We start from the raw sequence: 15365 nt of genomic DNA, 5'->3' as shown, positions 1-15365 counted from the left end.
CATAAATAACGTGGTTTTAATGTAATTCACTCTATTAATAGTTCCGTTTTCATTTTTTAAAAAAATTTCCATTCATATTTCTCTTTGGCTTCTGTTTCAGAGAAATCATAGGCAATTTTGAATAAGATGAATACTAATTAGAAACGTTTCCTTTCAGGCTATGTCTCATTATTTTTTCCCGATTCTTCCTCTTTTTTTTAATTTTATTTTTTTAGATTCTAATATAAACAAACAAGGAAGTAACTTTGAAAGAAATCAACCTGTCAAAGATGGAGTAAATAAGTTCTTAATTGTGGATTTTTAAAATTAAAATGTGTTTGAAAGAGAGGGATAGAAGTGCAAGAGAGAAAACTATCACCTGCTGGTTCAGTATCCAAATGCCCACAGTGTCTGGAACTGGGCAGAAGCCAAGAGCTAGGCACTCAATCCAGGTCTCCCACATGGATGGCAAGAACCTAATTACTTGGGCATCACTGTTGCCCTTCCAAGGTCTACATTAAGAAAAACTAGAGTCAGGAGAGGGGCTAGGCATTGGATCCAGGGACTCTACAGTGGCATGCAGACATCCTAACCAGGTATCTTAAATGGCACCTTAACTAACAGTCCAAACACTCATTCCAGTCATGACTTCACCTGCTTAAGAAAAGATATGTGCAATAAACTTCCTCTGGACCCTTTCTTTCATAATGGCTTCTCATTCAAGAGTTTTACTCTGTTGCCAAAATTATACTTGTTCTTTGCATAAAATTTCATTTGAATTATAAGGTTGGATTTCCTCTCCTCTCAGAATAAAAGAGCTGGCTGATAGGACATAAAGTGATATAGATCATAACATATCTTGCCTTTTTAAAAGGTTTATATCAGCATAGAATGCATTCATTGGAATGCAGATAAATTAAAAGTATGGTTCTATATAATTACCCATGGTTCACTGGAACATAGTTGACTACAACCAATGCAGCTTCATGACCATTGATTCTACACCTGTTTGTTTGTTTGTTTTGGATAAAACAAAGGATGTACATTTACTTACAGGTGATACCAGCTGAAGTGACACAAAATAATCCATTGTAAGGATATGGGCAGGAGACATTCTAAAGGACTACAATACATTGGAAAGTTCTTCATGGAAAATCAAAGCACAGTATTGGGTATAAAGGAAGGGCAACTGATTTGGCACAAACGTGACATAGTACATGGAAGATGTGTGAGCAGATGGCAGGAGTGGGCCTCCCTTCACAGTAGAACATTAACTCGCACAGAAAACAAACATATCCATCAGTCTCTGTCAATGACAATCTAACAACCAAGCCTACAATAAGACTGCACAGGAATGCAGTGAGGAGACCTGTCAGGGATTCCACTCATGATTTATGAGTCAACTCTTCACAGAAACCAACCTCAGGATCCATAACCAACGAACGAACGATATGGAAATCTGGGGGAAAATAAATAAAAGCAACCTTTGCAGAAAATGAGGGGTATTAAGAAGGATTAAGTGGTGAGAGTAATTACAAAGTTTGTGGAAAAGAAAATTCAAAAATAAGCTTATTTTGGCTCAAAAAAATGAAAACATGCATTTTTTCATGATGTGCATTTTTCATGAATTTCTTGAATATTGCATTCATGGATTTCACAATGTGTTGCATGAAAATAAACTTATTTTTCAGTTCTATTTTTGGTGAACTTCTTAAAGTTCCTTTGTATCTTTTACTTTATTTAGTCTTGAGAAGAAAAAAGAAATGAGAAAAATGTTACTCCTGAGGAAGGGTAAGCAAGTGTTAACAAAAAGTGTGGTTATTAGCTATGCAGATAATACCAGAACAGGCAAAGAGAAATTAGATACTGTTCATGAGATAGGGGACTTGTGCAATGCGAGTCTGGATAAACCCATGAATAATCATAGGAGCACAGAATCCACTTTCAGATCTTGACGAGGATGGTGTCCTATGGGCTGAGTAAGTTACGTGTGTCTAAAGGAAGAACTAGATTCTGTAAGTGATCAGCTCAGAGTGTAAGTCAAACACTTAAACCACAAGTTTACCAGTTTCCTAAAAGTAAATGAAAATAGGTTGTCTTTATTCTTTTACTTCTTCAAATCTTCTTCTTCTAAAAACAACCTGAAAGACAACCTCTCCTATGTCAGAACTCATCTAACAGGCAGCAGAATCCATCTGTTTTAGGTTGCCTATGGCTGAAAACCAAGTATTAGGAAACTGACTCCAGGGGATTTTGAGCATTTTGCTCTCATCCTAGATATTCTAGTAAGAGAAACGTCAGCCATGGGCATCTCTCTCTCTCTCTCTCTTTGTTTTTTTGTTTACACAACAACCCTAGGAGCACAGTAATACCATTCAGTTCGGGTTCCCCTATAGATTTGTAAGTGTGAGAAATGGCCAGACTTAATAGCTGGCTGCGCTCTTGGCTGCACTGAATGCTGGCAGTCCTACCTTGTCTTGTGAACTACTGTCAACAATGGCTACACTATCCTGATTCAGTGAACCCAATCACACACAATTCACTTCATCTGTACCTTAAGGCTTGTGACAGTTGTCTCAACCCTCTCCTCAAATGATTTGAAAGTAGGAGAATTCCTAAAATAACAAGAGAAAAGAGGTCAGCTCCAAAGACCCAGCTGTCTTAGCAACCATGAAGTTGGTATTTTCCTCTTGACTCTAAACATTACCACTGCACCATGGCTGTCACTTGGCCATCTGCACCCTCTGTCTGTTAAAATACATTTCACTTCTGCTAGAGTAGGTCCAGAAACCATAGCCTGACGTGGAATGTTTCTAGGCAAAACAATCTGATACTAAACTGAAGAACAAATAATATAGCCGTTGGCAATGATATAACTATTATAGTTGTATAATTTCACAGCGCACTGTAAATTATTTCCAATGAGTCAATGGAGTACTAGCTCAATCTGTCACTTACTGTGTAAGTGTTTCTATCAGAATATTCTGCTTTCTGAATCAGTTTCTGTCTAAAGAAAACCATGTTGAATTTTCTTACTTGGAACCTAAAAGTAGATTGATCCAGCAAATGTAAGATAAGACAAAAACACTGCAAAGAAAAAGAAAAGGCTGAAATATATTTTTCTTTTCCATACCTTAAAAAGTATTCCTTTTGACAACTTACAGGACATAGTATTTCTGAAAATCAATGCCTTTACTATTTAAGTTGAAAAATACTCATTATGTATCTAATGCCTAATTACAATGCTATTACAATCACATTTTATTTTTCCTTTTAAAGAAGATAAACTATCTGTGCGCTTACCAGAAGGAACCTTCACAATCTACTGGCATTTTGTTTGTAGCTCATTTATTGTGTTAATGTGTATGCTATCTTTCTGGTTTAAGCAGATAGTTCATGTGGTGCCTTTAGGTTCTCTGTACCAGATGTGATCATTTGATATTACAATTTTATGCCATCATTGCCATGACAACTACTTAAAGATGTATGTGAAATCTTGTATCCCAATCTCAGCAATAATGATTGCCATCATTTTCAGTGCAAATAATTCCAACTAACTGTTACTCTATTTGTTAAGTTGCTAGCTCTGTCTTGAGTACAGCGAAAGTAAATTAAGAGAAATGGCCTAGAGAAATTTCATAAGGGAGAATGACTAGAAAATACAGATTTCACTGAATGATGCGTGATAAAGCACGGGAGAGAATTGTCTCCTTAAACTTTGATGCTCTTGCTGGTCAGAAATGTATCTGGGGCATTCCAGCTGCATGAGCTAATGCTAATGCTGAGTTCAGCTGACTTAGGCAGTGGCATTAAACCTTGCCTATGACTCAAAATTTGAGTCAAACATGAGTCAAACTCCTGCTCATGAGACAGCCTCAACCATCAGTGTCCAGGTCCATAGTGGGCAAAGTTATGCCTATTGGTTCCTAGGTATGTACATTAGTAAAAATCATTTTTTTCGAAGTTAATTTCAACTGGTTCATGGAGATTTCCATTTGGCTCACAAATTACAAAGTGAATTTCTGGGTGACCAGAATTCACTTGTAAATCTTTGGATGCAGGCTTAAAACATGACAAGTAAAGGGAACTCACAGCCTTGAATGGCATTGTTTAATTTATTGTTTTTGGACTATGGGGGGGCCATCCAAAGATAAACGAAGCAGTCTTGTCTCCATGTTCCCTATTTACCACCAAATACAGAAAAATAAACACTGTGGCTGCATTTCTAAGTCAACCAATTAACCACATAACCCCAGCATGGAAGAGACTATTTGACAGAATAGAACAGACCCTCCTCTAATTAAATTATCCTAGATTGTATGTTGGAGAAGGGAGAAAAATGACTTAATTAGATTTAATAATATCATCTACAACAACAAACTTAGCACAACAAATGACCCCAGAAAAGCCATGGTTCCCCAAACTCTAAGGTACCTAATGTAGTCCAACCAGCACATGCACTGTGAAGATGCAGAAGAGGCACTTATGTTATTACATTCGACTTAGGGGAGATTGGAGGCCCAAGGTTTGATCTCCCTCCTCTGCCACTGGAAGCCAAGGCAGTTCGAGGAAGCCAGAAGCTCCTGGATAGAGCAATGAGTGTAATTCTACTTTCCTGTCTAAGGTGAAATGAAACTGAGAGCATGGAGGTAAGTTTCCTAAATCTCCAAGCTAACCTTGAGCTCAGCTGGGCTGCAACCTGCCTCTTCACATTCATTCTTTCAGACTCTATTAAAACCAGTTTGATCTGACTGTTATCACCATGCCACGTAAACTTGAAGCTGGGAATGTTTTCTCACTAATTTTCTTCCAGCCAGTGATCTTAATGATGCTACACTGTTCTACAGACACGTTACCTTAATCAATCTTCCATAAACATCCTCATGATATGCTTTCTAAAACTACAGGTTGCATAGTCTCCTATCCTCCCACTAAAACTTTATCCCATGCTTACATTTAATTCTGCTGAAATTAGAAATGTATTCCCACCTTTGCAAGTGTGCTTGGAATGTCCCAGTCCTTGTGCTAAGGGTTTTATCAGAGAACTTTATTTCTTCCAATTTTCAAATGAAAAGATGAAGACAGAAATAAGTGAAGTCTTTTGTCTCAGTTAACATAGGAAAAACTGGGTCCAGTCAAAAGGCTATGTCTATTAAATTAAACTCTAACAGAAACTGCAGCCTGTCCTCCAGAAGACCATCAGCAATTAAGAATGAGCCAGAAAGAGGCAATTTTCTTTTGCATAAAGAGTGTGAGGGGGCAAACAAATATAAATCCAATCACATTTTGCATTAACATTATGTAAGATAGTTTATACACATTACCTCATAGCAGGCATACTTATGGAATGGCGAATGGAGTACCTTCAGAGCAAAGATAGTTTAAGAGAAAAAAAAAAGATAGCATAATTAATGAGCAATTCCCTGTTCATAGTTTCACAGCAGCTTTCCAAATTTCTGAAATATTTCCTGCCCACCCAACCAAGATATTTGTTGTTCTTGGGGGCCATGGTGAGCTTCCCAAGGTAGATGAATTGACGGTTCATCATTGCGTAATCATTTCTTTGTAGGCTCCCTTTGCCAGGCAAGCTGAGAAGGTTTGATGCCCCCAGATCAGCATGGCAACCCATGTGCATCCTCTCCAGACCCAACCTGGCTCCCTTCTGCTGCCCAGGAAGACAGTACAGAGTGAAGAGCAGAAACCAGGCAGTCAAGCAGGCAGGTAGAGGTTAATCATTGCACTGTGGAGAACTGTCCGGAGGAATGCACAGAATTAGCAAGAAACACTCGAATAGGCCATGCTAGCGAGCATCACTCACGCAGCAGCAGGCACGAGCAGATACTCCTACTCTCCCTCCTGTTAACTGTCGAAAACACCTGGCACAAATATAAAAATTCCTGGGAATTTTAAGACAGCTTTCTCTTCCTGTTAATCCTATAATAGCTGGCTCATCTTTCCTCTGATTGCTCGCCTGTCATTTTCAATTAAGTTTTACTCAACATTCAGGCTGGACAGAGGAAGGAAAATGCAGCCCATTTTCCTAGGCTAGCTCTCCTATCCCCTTGTCAAGGTGGTCTTTACTCTCCTCTTCCCCAAGAATCCGACATTTCCGGTGTTAAATCTGTCACCCTTCCCCAACACTATCCACTAAGGTCACTACTAGGGTTTTACCAGCCCTGTTACTGTGTCATTCTAGCACTTTACTAAAATGCAAAAAGAAAAAGACAAATTTAAGGCATACCTGTGTTCTTACTCAAGCACTCTATGCAGAAACTATAGTCAAAAATAGTTTCTTGGAAGTTACATTTAAAAAAAAAATCAAATTCAGTAGTGTTACTAACTTGTTCACCCTTTAAATATTAGGAAACAATCTCAAAAAAGTTTCTAGCAAGTTTGTATCCAAAAAAAGGCTTTTTCAGAGGCCTGGGACTGATAATTGTGCCCTTCTTAGATACTTTTCCAGTAACCTTTATTCCTCTCAACCTCAAAATATACAGAAAGTTATGGATGAAACATCAGTACAAGTAAGTTATAAGAAATTCCTAGAAACAAAATAATCTAGAAAAATCTAGAAAGAAGTGATGCAGAAAAAAGACTCTAAGAAACTGCTCAGTGAGAGAAATTGGTGTGATTCAGAGATGAGGCAATAAATCCAAACATACTGGATGACCTGTAGTCTGTATTTGCCTGGTCAGGAACACTTTCTGGAAAACAATCCAGGCTGTTGCCTATGGCATAGTGCTTGGGAAGCCAGGAAGCAACCAACCTGGAGGCTGGCTGAGCACCCCTGCCCCACTCCCATGCCCCACTGCGCTTACCCAATGGAGTGAGATCTGTAGCCAGGCAGCACAAGAGAGAAGAGCACAGCCATAATTAAAAGATAAGATGCCAAGAAACAATCAGATTGCCCCCATATCCTCTTTCAAGAATGTCCAAAAAAGGAAAAAGGACCTCCATCCACCACTTGTTCTTGACTATACAGTCATACCGTCAGCTCTGTGTATTCATGGATTCCACCATTGGAGGATTGGAAATATGTGAGGACAGGAACACTGATTCTTTACTGAAGAATGTACAGACTTGTTGTCTTTAGACCCTAAACAATGGTGTAGTGATTATCTATACAGTGCTTATACTGTACTGGAATTTAAAAAAAATCTAGAGATGATTCAAAGTATAAGGGAAGACATCCTCAGGTTACATGCAAACACTATTGTATCCATGGATTTTGGAATCTGTTGGGGTCCTGGAATCGATCCCCCACGGATATAAGGGACTGCTGTACTGTCTTTTCCATGCGTCTAACAGATTATTTTACCCACTTTTTTGACTTCAAAATTATTCCCATGGCTGCACAGCAATGGCTGGATGCTAATGAAATTAAATTAAATGCCTCCTTCAAACGTTCCATCCTACGATGTCACAGTTTGGACAAATTCACTGAGAAGTTCCAAGAAGATGCCAGTGTTATCATAAAAACAATTCCAAAAATTCTATATATTTTTTGAGTTGCTTTCCAAAGAGTGATCTCATTTTAATTTCACAGGAAATATTTTGATTAGGTAAGTAGTAAAGTTACTCCACAGTTGGACAAACAGATTTCGAGGTTGGGGGAGTGATGGATCCCATGACTGGGTCAAGGTGACAGCACTTGATGATAATCAGGTTAAGATGAGACTCTTACTTGGCTCTAGAAATACAACATGCTTTTACAAAACACATGAAGCCTAACATGGTGCTTTCATTCCATTTCAAAAGGACAAAATTGTAAGCTTTCAAAGTATCTGAGTATTTGGAATTATTTCAAAGAAAAACTGAAAGATAATATTTTTCTGTAAACACTGAACTTGTTCTGGCAATCTTTTTTAACAAGCTCATAAATTTGTTCCCAGAATATATAAAAGAATTTTTTAGTGCAGCTAGTAAGAATATAGTATATTGAGATACTTTTAACTGAAGTGGAAATTAAAACAAATGTCTGTGATTAAAATTTTGACATTTCTCCACTATCATTATATATTTGTCACATTCATTGTTCTCATTTGAAAATCTTTATTAAATTAAGCTTAATTAACTTTAAAATGATTCTTATGTGTATTAGTTGCATAATTCAAAACTAATACCTATTTGCAAAACTTGTTTTTCATGGAGAGTTATCATTATCCAATTTATGGTTTAAAATAAATATAAAAATAGAAAATGTTACACAAAAATATAACCATGAGATTTTCAAACTATAAAGTATTTCAGCACTGTATGTGAAGCTGTAATAACATGAACTATATTTTTAAGTATTTTTAGCCAGTTTATGGTGAGAGTGTTAACCTCTATACGGAGCAATAATTAACAAAATGTTTAGAACTCGTCTTTATTTGGAAACAGGCTATTCACTGTGCTAAAATAGCCACATAGAAACAGGAAGAAAAGCAATCAATATAATTTTGACACTATACGTAGTTAGTGTGGGAACATGAATATGTCACCATTTGCATAGTGCAGCACAGTCTTCCTTCTTTACTATTCAAAAAATAATAAGCAGAAGCCTTCAGAAATACAATCCTGCTAATGATTCCTTTTTATTTCCATCATGCAGGATCACCTTTTAACAAGATCACTGCTGAGTAAGGATAAAAACGCATGTATTGGGTGTACACTAAAAGCAAGACTCTTCTGTGTTTAAAATAGCTTGGTGATATTGCTCCTTCCCCCCTTTCAATATAAGAATACCCAGGTACAGGTGAGTTAAGAGACATTGATAATCTGACTATCTGCAACTTAATCACTCCAGCATTTGTTCCAAAAGTTAGCTCTTAGGGCCCACTCAAACCCTACTGAGGTACATTCCTGGCAGATGCATTTTGATAACTTTCAGGTAGTATAATGCTCAGGTGCCAATGTTCAAGTGAAAAGATTTCAGGTGTATAGAGAAAAACATAAACATGGCAAACTTTTTTTTGGGTATAACAGGTGTTAAGATCTTTCATATTTTAAAGGATTATTGCCCTGGATAAATGTTTTAATGATACTGAATTGACCTCAAATTATATTTGTAGTAACCTTAGAAGTAATTAATCATCTAGAAGATTTTTCTGTTTATTATATGCTGCTCCTGGAGAATTTGCATTCCTGTCTGATGATGTGTTATTAGAAAGAATAAAGACAAAACAATGGGCTCAGATCTGCACTCCTGCTTTTGTAAACTATAGTCTCATGAGTGCATAGTTGATAAGCTGGTGCGTGTTGACAAAATGCAGCAACTTTTGAAGGCACAAAGATATAAAAATTTGCCTTTTGGTAGCAAAGGTGCAAGATAATAAAGTAAGAGTTTAAGAATCCAATGAAATAAATATAATATGTGTGTGTATATATGCATATATATATAAAACTTTTTTAAAAGACACTTAAAAATGTGTGAACTTGATTCATTTTAAATTGAAAATGATTCAGAAGTAGTTCTCAGTATATCAGTCAGATTTTTAATGAACTATGATATTTAAGCCAGTAAAATCTGAGAATGATAATTCTTTAACTTCCTTGTACATAATATATAAATATATATAAAACAAAACAAAAATTGTCCACTCTATACTTTTTTCTAATACCTCCAGTGAGGAGACTTGGTTTTCAACGGAAAATCTACCTTGATGAGTAATCTAGTTTGATAAAGTAGTGAAATACAGAAAATAATTAAGATATGCACGGATACTTGTTTAGAAATTTTGCTATAGCTATGTACTTTTTGGCAATAGCCATTATAAATGAAGGTATGGTAAACATTTAGTAATAGTTCCACAATAATTTGTTAAGGTGAAGAAAGAAGCCCACCAGAAGTATACACCATATGGCATCTTTTTGGAATTATAGCATAAGTATAACTTGCATTTGAGTATTTCACACAGAAAAAATATACTGGATGGATATATTAAAAAATTTACCACAGCGTATTCCCCTGAACATACACTTGAATTTGTCCTTTAAATTAGAATGAGGAATAAGCGGCATGAACTGTGTTGTCTTGAAATCACCCTGACTCTCTTCCATTTCCCATGGTTAGAAAAAGATACAATGGAGACCAGGCCCCTAAGCTGACCTTCAAAGCAGAGAAGGCCCAATATGAAAATTAATCTGAGTCATCATCAGTAGCAGCCAAATAACATTTTTACCCATTAATATTTTTTTTAATATCAAGAACAGCCCATAGAAAATGCTCTCTTGACCCAGTTCCCAAGGCTCTGTCCCATGGTACCTCATGTCTCCAAATTTCTTGCTGATGGCTGTCCCCACGTTGCTGAAAGCTGCAGTTGCCTTCTGCCCTGCCTGACTCAGGGTCTCGTGTGTCTTCTTGTAGCTAAAAATAGAACAGAGCCACAGTAAGCATCACAGTTTCTGTGTAGTGATCTTCTATAAGACATCCATCTTTGTTCTCTCTGCTTACAGCGGAAATCCCAATTCCTTAAGAAAGAAGAGAATCTACAGAAGGCATTGCTTCCATTCAGGGTTTCAAGGAGATGGGCTAATGCTGTCCTTTAGCGAGAAGTCACACCACTGATCTGAATCCAGGAGGAAATCCCATGTACAGTGTACAGGTCTGTCACCACAAATCATGGGACTGTTCAGAGGGTAGGGACTGAAGGGATTAAAGGAAGTATATACTTTTACAGCAAATAGGCTTGTCAGTGAAAGCTCCAGCCACCCACGGAACACAAAAATTTAAAAATGTAGGCTGTGAAGGGAAATAACCTGTACTGTCAATGTGAGTAGAATTGACTAGAAAAGGCAAAATAGTACTAGTTACATAACTTACTTGTAATATTTATAGCCAGGAATAATAAGAGGGCATAATATGAGTATGGTGACTTTTAAAAAATAGTTGTTAAAGACATATTTTTTTTAATGTAATGTACCTGGAAGAGTCAGAGAAAGAGGGAGCCAGTGGAGAGGGAGAATTTCCAGTTACTGGTTTACTGTTCAAACCTTCCAAGTATTTGAGCCATCCCATGACGCACTAAGGAAGCTGCATGGGAAGTCAAGTGCCAGGATTTAAACAGGTACTTAAAAAAGGGACAGTGATATCCCAAGCAAGGTCTTAACCCACTGGGTCACAACATTCACCCCAAAAATGGTCTTGGGAATATGATGTGAGATTTATTTTACAATTCCATTAAACTTTATGTCTTCAGTATCTGGCAAGGGCATCCAGGACAAAGAGAACTGGAAAAATGAATGGATGACATCAGAAAGAACACTCCTCTGTGATCCTGTACAACAGGAACAAAGAGTGACAGATTACAGAGTCAGTACAGATAACTAGGCAAGAACCTATAAATGTCAAATAATAAAATAAAAAAAATTCCTGAGGTTTTGAATATGATGACCCAAAGGACAGTGGCACTACCAAGAGGGCCGAGGAACTTCTAAGAGTTAACAAAGTGGATACAAAAGGCACATACCTTGTGAGAATAAAAGGAAGTCATCAGAACTGTTTCTATAGGCTTAAACAATATCAACTCACTTTACAATGAGAGGACGTTGTATGTGGGGAAATTAATTTCACAAAGAAAATAATCAGGGTCCCATGAGAACAGACCAGTGGGTTCAGAGAACGTGAAAGTTCCACAGAGCACCACTTGCAACCTACTTGTATTCTGATGCTGCAAGCTGATTGAATTTGATCATAAAAGAGAGCTAATGATGCCTCTCCAATCCAGAAACCAGGAGCCCAAATCTTGTAAAACCATTCACCTGCCTGTCCACTGATAACCTCTGAATACGTTGATATATTTGTATTTCACCTCTTTATAATGCCATGGAATTTGACTCAGTTTACTCATAGTTATTGCTGCTTATAGTCAAAATCATTTTTCAACTGTAACATACATAACTATATTCAACAACACCAATCTTCTGATTGACCAATCTTGTAATTTAATGAAATTTAAATGGAAGTAGTACTTAACATTATAGATTGCTAACATCTCTTATCTTAAGCTAAATGTCAGTTATACTGTTAACTTACCTACTTAATAAAGAAAAACAATAAGTCTTTGAGTAGAAGTTAAAAATATTAACACGTTCATTTGTTACTTGTGCGTCAGACAAGTTGGGAGTATTGCTTGAGAAGTCTGAGTTCCGGGGCAAGCATTCAGCCTGGTAGGTAAGACACCCATGTTCTCACTGAAGTGTCTGAATTCAAGTTCTGGCATTACTTCTAATCCCAGAGTTCTGCTTATGGATGCCCTGGTAGGCACTGGATGATGACTCAGGTCCTGGGTGCCTGCCAGTCACATGGGAACCTGGGATTGGATTCCTGCCTCCAGCTCCAGCTTTAGCGGATCCCAGCTCTGACTACAGGCATTTTGTGGTTGAATCGGCAGATGGGAGCTCTCTGTCTCAGTTACTCAAATAAATATATTTAAAAAATAATATGTACTCCGTGACATTTTTTGTGTTCTCTCAATATTCTTTGCATATCTCTTTGAAAACATCTCACTAATTATAATTTTTGAATGTGTTTGTGGCATGTGCCTGAACCTCATGAGGGTAGAAGTTGCATTTTCTTTATTCTCACTGTATGCTTGAGTAAAGCAGAGGAGCATCCGAAGGAAGCAATTCCAACTCTCATCCAGCTTGGTTCCCAGACTTCTGATGAAGAGCAGTCAGGCAGTCCCAGGGTGAAGTTTGTGCTCACAAAAGCCATTCCAATCTGAACTTCCCCATCAGTTTCACATTTGACATGGGGAAGAGCCTTTCTTTGACAAATGTGAGCATGATGATCATAACAAATAACTTTGTGCATGATGACAGTAACAGGTGGCTTTTACTAGGTATTTCAGGTGCATTAACTCATTTAGGTCTATGTATCAGCGCCCCATTTAAGGAAAAAAGATTCAGTTTGGCTGCAGTAGAAAGCACTTATTGGTTAAGACAGGTTAACTTACTGACAGGAGACCTCTAGTGACAAGGAGTAGGGCATTCTATAACCAAAGAAAAAGTACTCTGGGCAAGTGTTTGGCATACTCACATCCCACATCAGAATGCCTCAATTTGAAACCCAGTTACCAATACATACCGCAATATGCAGTAGGGAATGGATGAGGTAGGGGGCTTCTACCACTGATGGTAGACCTGGACTGAGTTCTAGGCTTTCAGCTTTTGCCTGGACCTGCACCAGCTGTTTAGGGGCATATGAGGAGTGGTCTAGTGGGTGGGAACTAGCTGTCTCTGTCTGTTTCTGTCTTTGCTTTTCAAATGAATATAAAACATAAACAATAATCTTTAAAAAAGTATTCAATTGATTTTTTATGAACATTCCTTGTCACATTTTACTAACTTCAAAGTCATTGTCAATAAATAATCAAAAAGAGAATGTTGTCATCTTCTAAACTATTATGTTGCATTTTTGCATTTTTCTTTGCACAACTTTAAGAAAAAACTCCACTGTGTTTTTATAAGAAGAGGTATCATAGCATGAGTATCTTTTCTGTTATGGGATTTAAAGAAGAACATACCTCTATTAGTTGCACAGGCGATTTCATCAAATAGGCAAAAAACATTCAAATTTATTCTCATGGAAAGGCTCTCCAAACATGTTATCAAAACATAACTTACCACCAAATCCAGAAAATTGATCTTTGTGCTTGGTGTAAAAGGGCAGTCTACAGGGAAGAAGACTAGGCAACTGTGTGTGAGATTGGGTGTGTTCACATTTTCAAATGAGCTCTTTATGCTTTAGCAGCACTTGCAAACTCAACAGGTCTCTAATGGACTCCCGGAAAAAAGAAATACTCATTAGTTCCAACCCTAACAGCCTGAGGTCTTGAAAGTGTACAATCAAAAAGAAAATCATATGCTAAACTTCAGTTTCAAGCACTGTGCACTTTTTAAGAGCAGAAATTATAGAGGATGAAGGTATTAAGCTTCTCTAAAACTTGGAATAGTTTAAATTCCTTCCCACAACCTTCTTCCCTTGATAGACCCACTGCTTGGTCTATGGCATCAGTCAGAGGGATTTATTACTAGGGAGATTCCACAGGTTGGCAAAGCAGAATATTTATTAAATAAGTGAAGCATGTCAGTTCAAGCAACTCACCACACAGCTGCATTTCAATCACCGCTTCTGTCTACAGGAGACTGAAGTCCTCCTTATTCTTTACCCTAAAGCCATTTTCTCCAGCTGCAAACCCAGTCTCTCACCCCACCCCCCAGAAAGTATACTGGAGTCTAAAGGCAACAGAAAACAAAGGAGGCACATTTTCACCTATTGTTAGATTCGTTCAAACTCAAGTATGTGAAAACCCATGACATGAACTTCAGCAACAACAAGCCCTGGCCACAGATGGTTCCAAGACCTGCTCCCACAGTCCTGAAATCTTCTATAAAGGATAGAATTTGAGGCTTGTGGTAATTATTTCTACTTATTGGGTTCTATTCCAATCTGAATCCTGCTGCAGACAAAAATATGTCAAGAGCTTCCATTAACATACCATAGATTTTCTTTTCATTATAAATCAAACTAAATAGGTCATGATTGCTTAATCAGTATGCAAAGCGTTGCCTCTGGGAATCACACACATCCTCTGACAGCTGAAATTTTATTTAGTGCTTTAAAATCTAATTCTACCCACCCTACCCTGACCACAGTTCATAAAGCCCTCATATCAAAGTTCTCATCAGATGAGGTGTAGATCTGGCCCTGAATGAGTATGGTAAACACTAACAGCAGGGATTTACTTAAAGCAGGAAAAAATACAGATTTTGTTACTTCTAAAATATGATTAAAACCACCCCCTTTCTCCCTGTAGCCAAGAAAAAAAAAAGATTTTGAGAAAAGAAGTGCTCAGAAATGGCATGCTTGACAAACTGAACACCTTCTGCTTAAAAAGGAGATGGAGAGGCTAGTGTTGTGACATAGCCAATAAAGCCACACCTGTGTTAGGGCATCCTATATGGGCACCAATACATGTCTGGCTGCTCCACTTCCTATCCAGCTCCTTGTTAATAGCATGGGAAAAGAGCAGAAGATGGCTCAAGTCTCAGACCCCTGCCACCCAAGTGGGAAACCCAGAAGAAGCTCCTGACTCTTGGCTTTCATCAGTCTTGGCTCTGGCTATTGTGGCCCCTAGGAAGCACATCAGCCCAACAGATGAAAGATTTCATTCTCTCCTGAACTCTGACTTTTAATAAATACATATTTTTTCACAAAAGCAAAAGGAAAGTTAACTTCATTCTTGAAAGCTGCTGTGTTCATGATCATCTGTATTTCATCAAGGCCTACAGCTTTCTTTTCTTTTTTTTTTTTCCCCAGTCGTCTATTTTAGCTTTAATTTTATGATAAAATTCCATTAGCTATGAGAATTCCCCTATCCTCTTTTGAAACTCCTTCCCCA

General features: G+C 37.6%; 1 protein-coding gene across 4 annotated transcripts in view; it reads right to left on the bottom strand.

Moving 5' to 3' along the window:
• Positions 1 to 15365, bottom strand: part of TPD52L1 (TPD52 like 1) — a 98531-nt gene that overhangs the window by 3186 nt on the left and 79980 nt on the right. Inside the window, exons 3-6 of one of the 4 annotated variants that reach the window (XM_040965324.1) lie at positions 10226 to 10327; positions 6798 to 6812; positions 5304 to 5342; positions 2534 to 2594 (exon numbers count right to left, since the gene is read on the bottom strand). In XM_040965324.1, coding sequence (XP_040821258.1) covers positions 2534 to 2594; positions 5304 to 5342; positions 6798 to 6812; positions 10226 to 10327 — 217 coding nt within the window. The remainder of the gene's footprint in view (positions 1 to 2533; positions 2595 to 5303; positions 5343 to 6797; positions 6813 to 10225; positions 10328 to 15365) is intronic. The other 3 variants (XM_040965323.1, XM_040965326.1, XM_040965325.1) reach the window with 3 other exon arrangements.

This window comes from Ochotona curzoniae, unplaced genomic scaffold (genome assembly GCF_017591425.1).
Source record: "Ochotona curzoniae isolate NIBS_2020 unplaced genomic scaffold, NIBS_Ocur_1.0 scaffold_3890, whole genome shotgun sequence".
In the NCBI taxonomy this organism is placed as follows: domain Eukaryota; kingdom Metazoa; phylum Chordata; class Mammalia; order Lagomorpha; family Ochotonidae; genus Ochotona; species Ochotona curzoniae.
The sequence above is the reverse complement of the archived record's forward strand: the minus strand, read 5'-3'. Positions and strand labels throughout refer to the sequence as shown.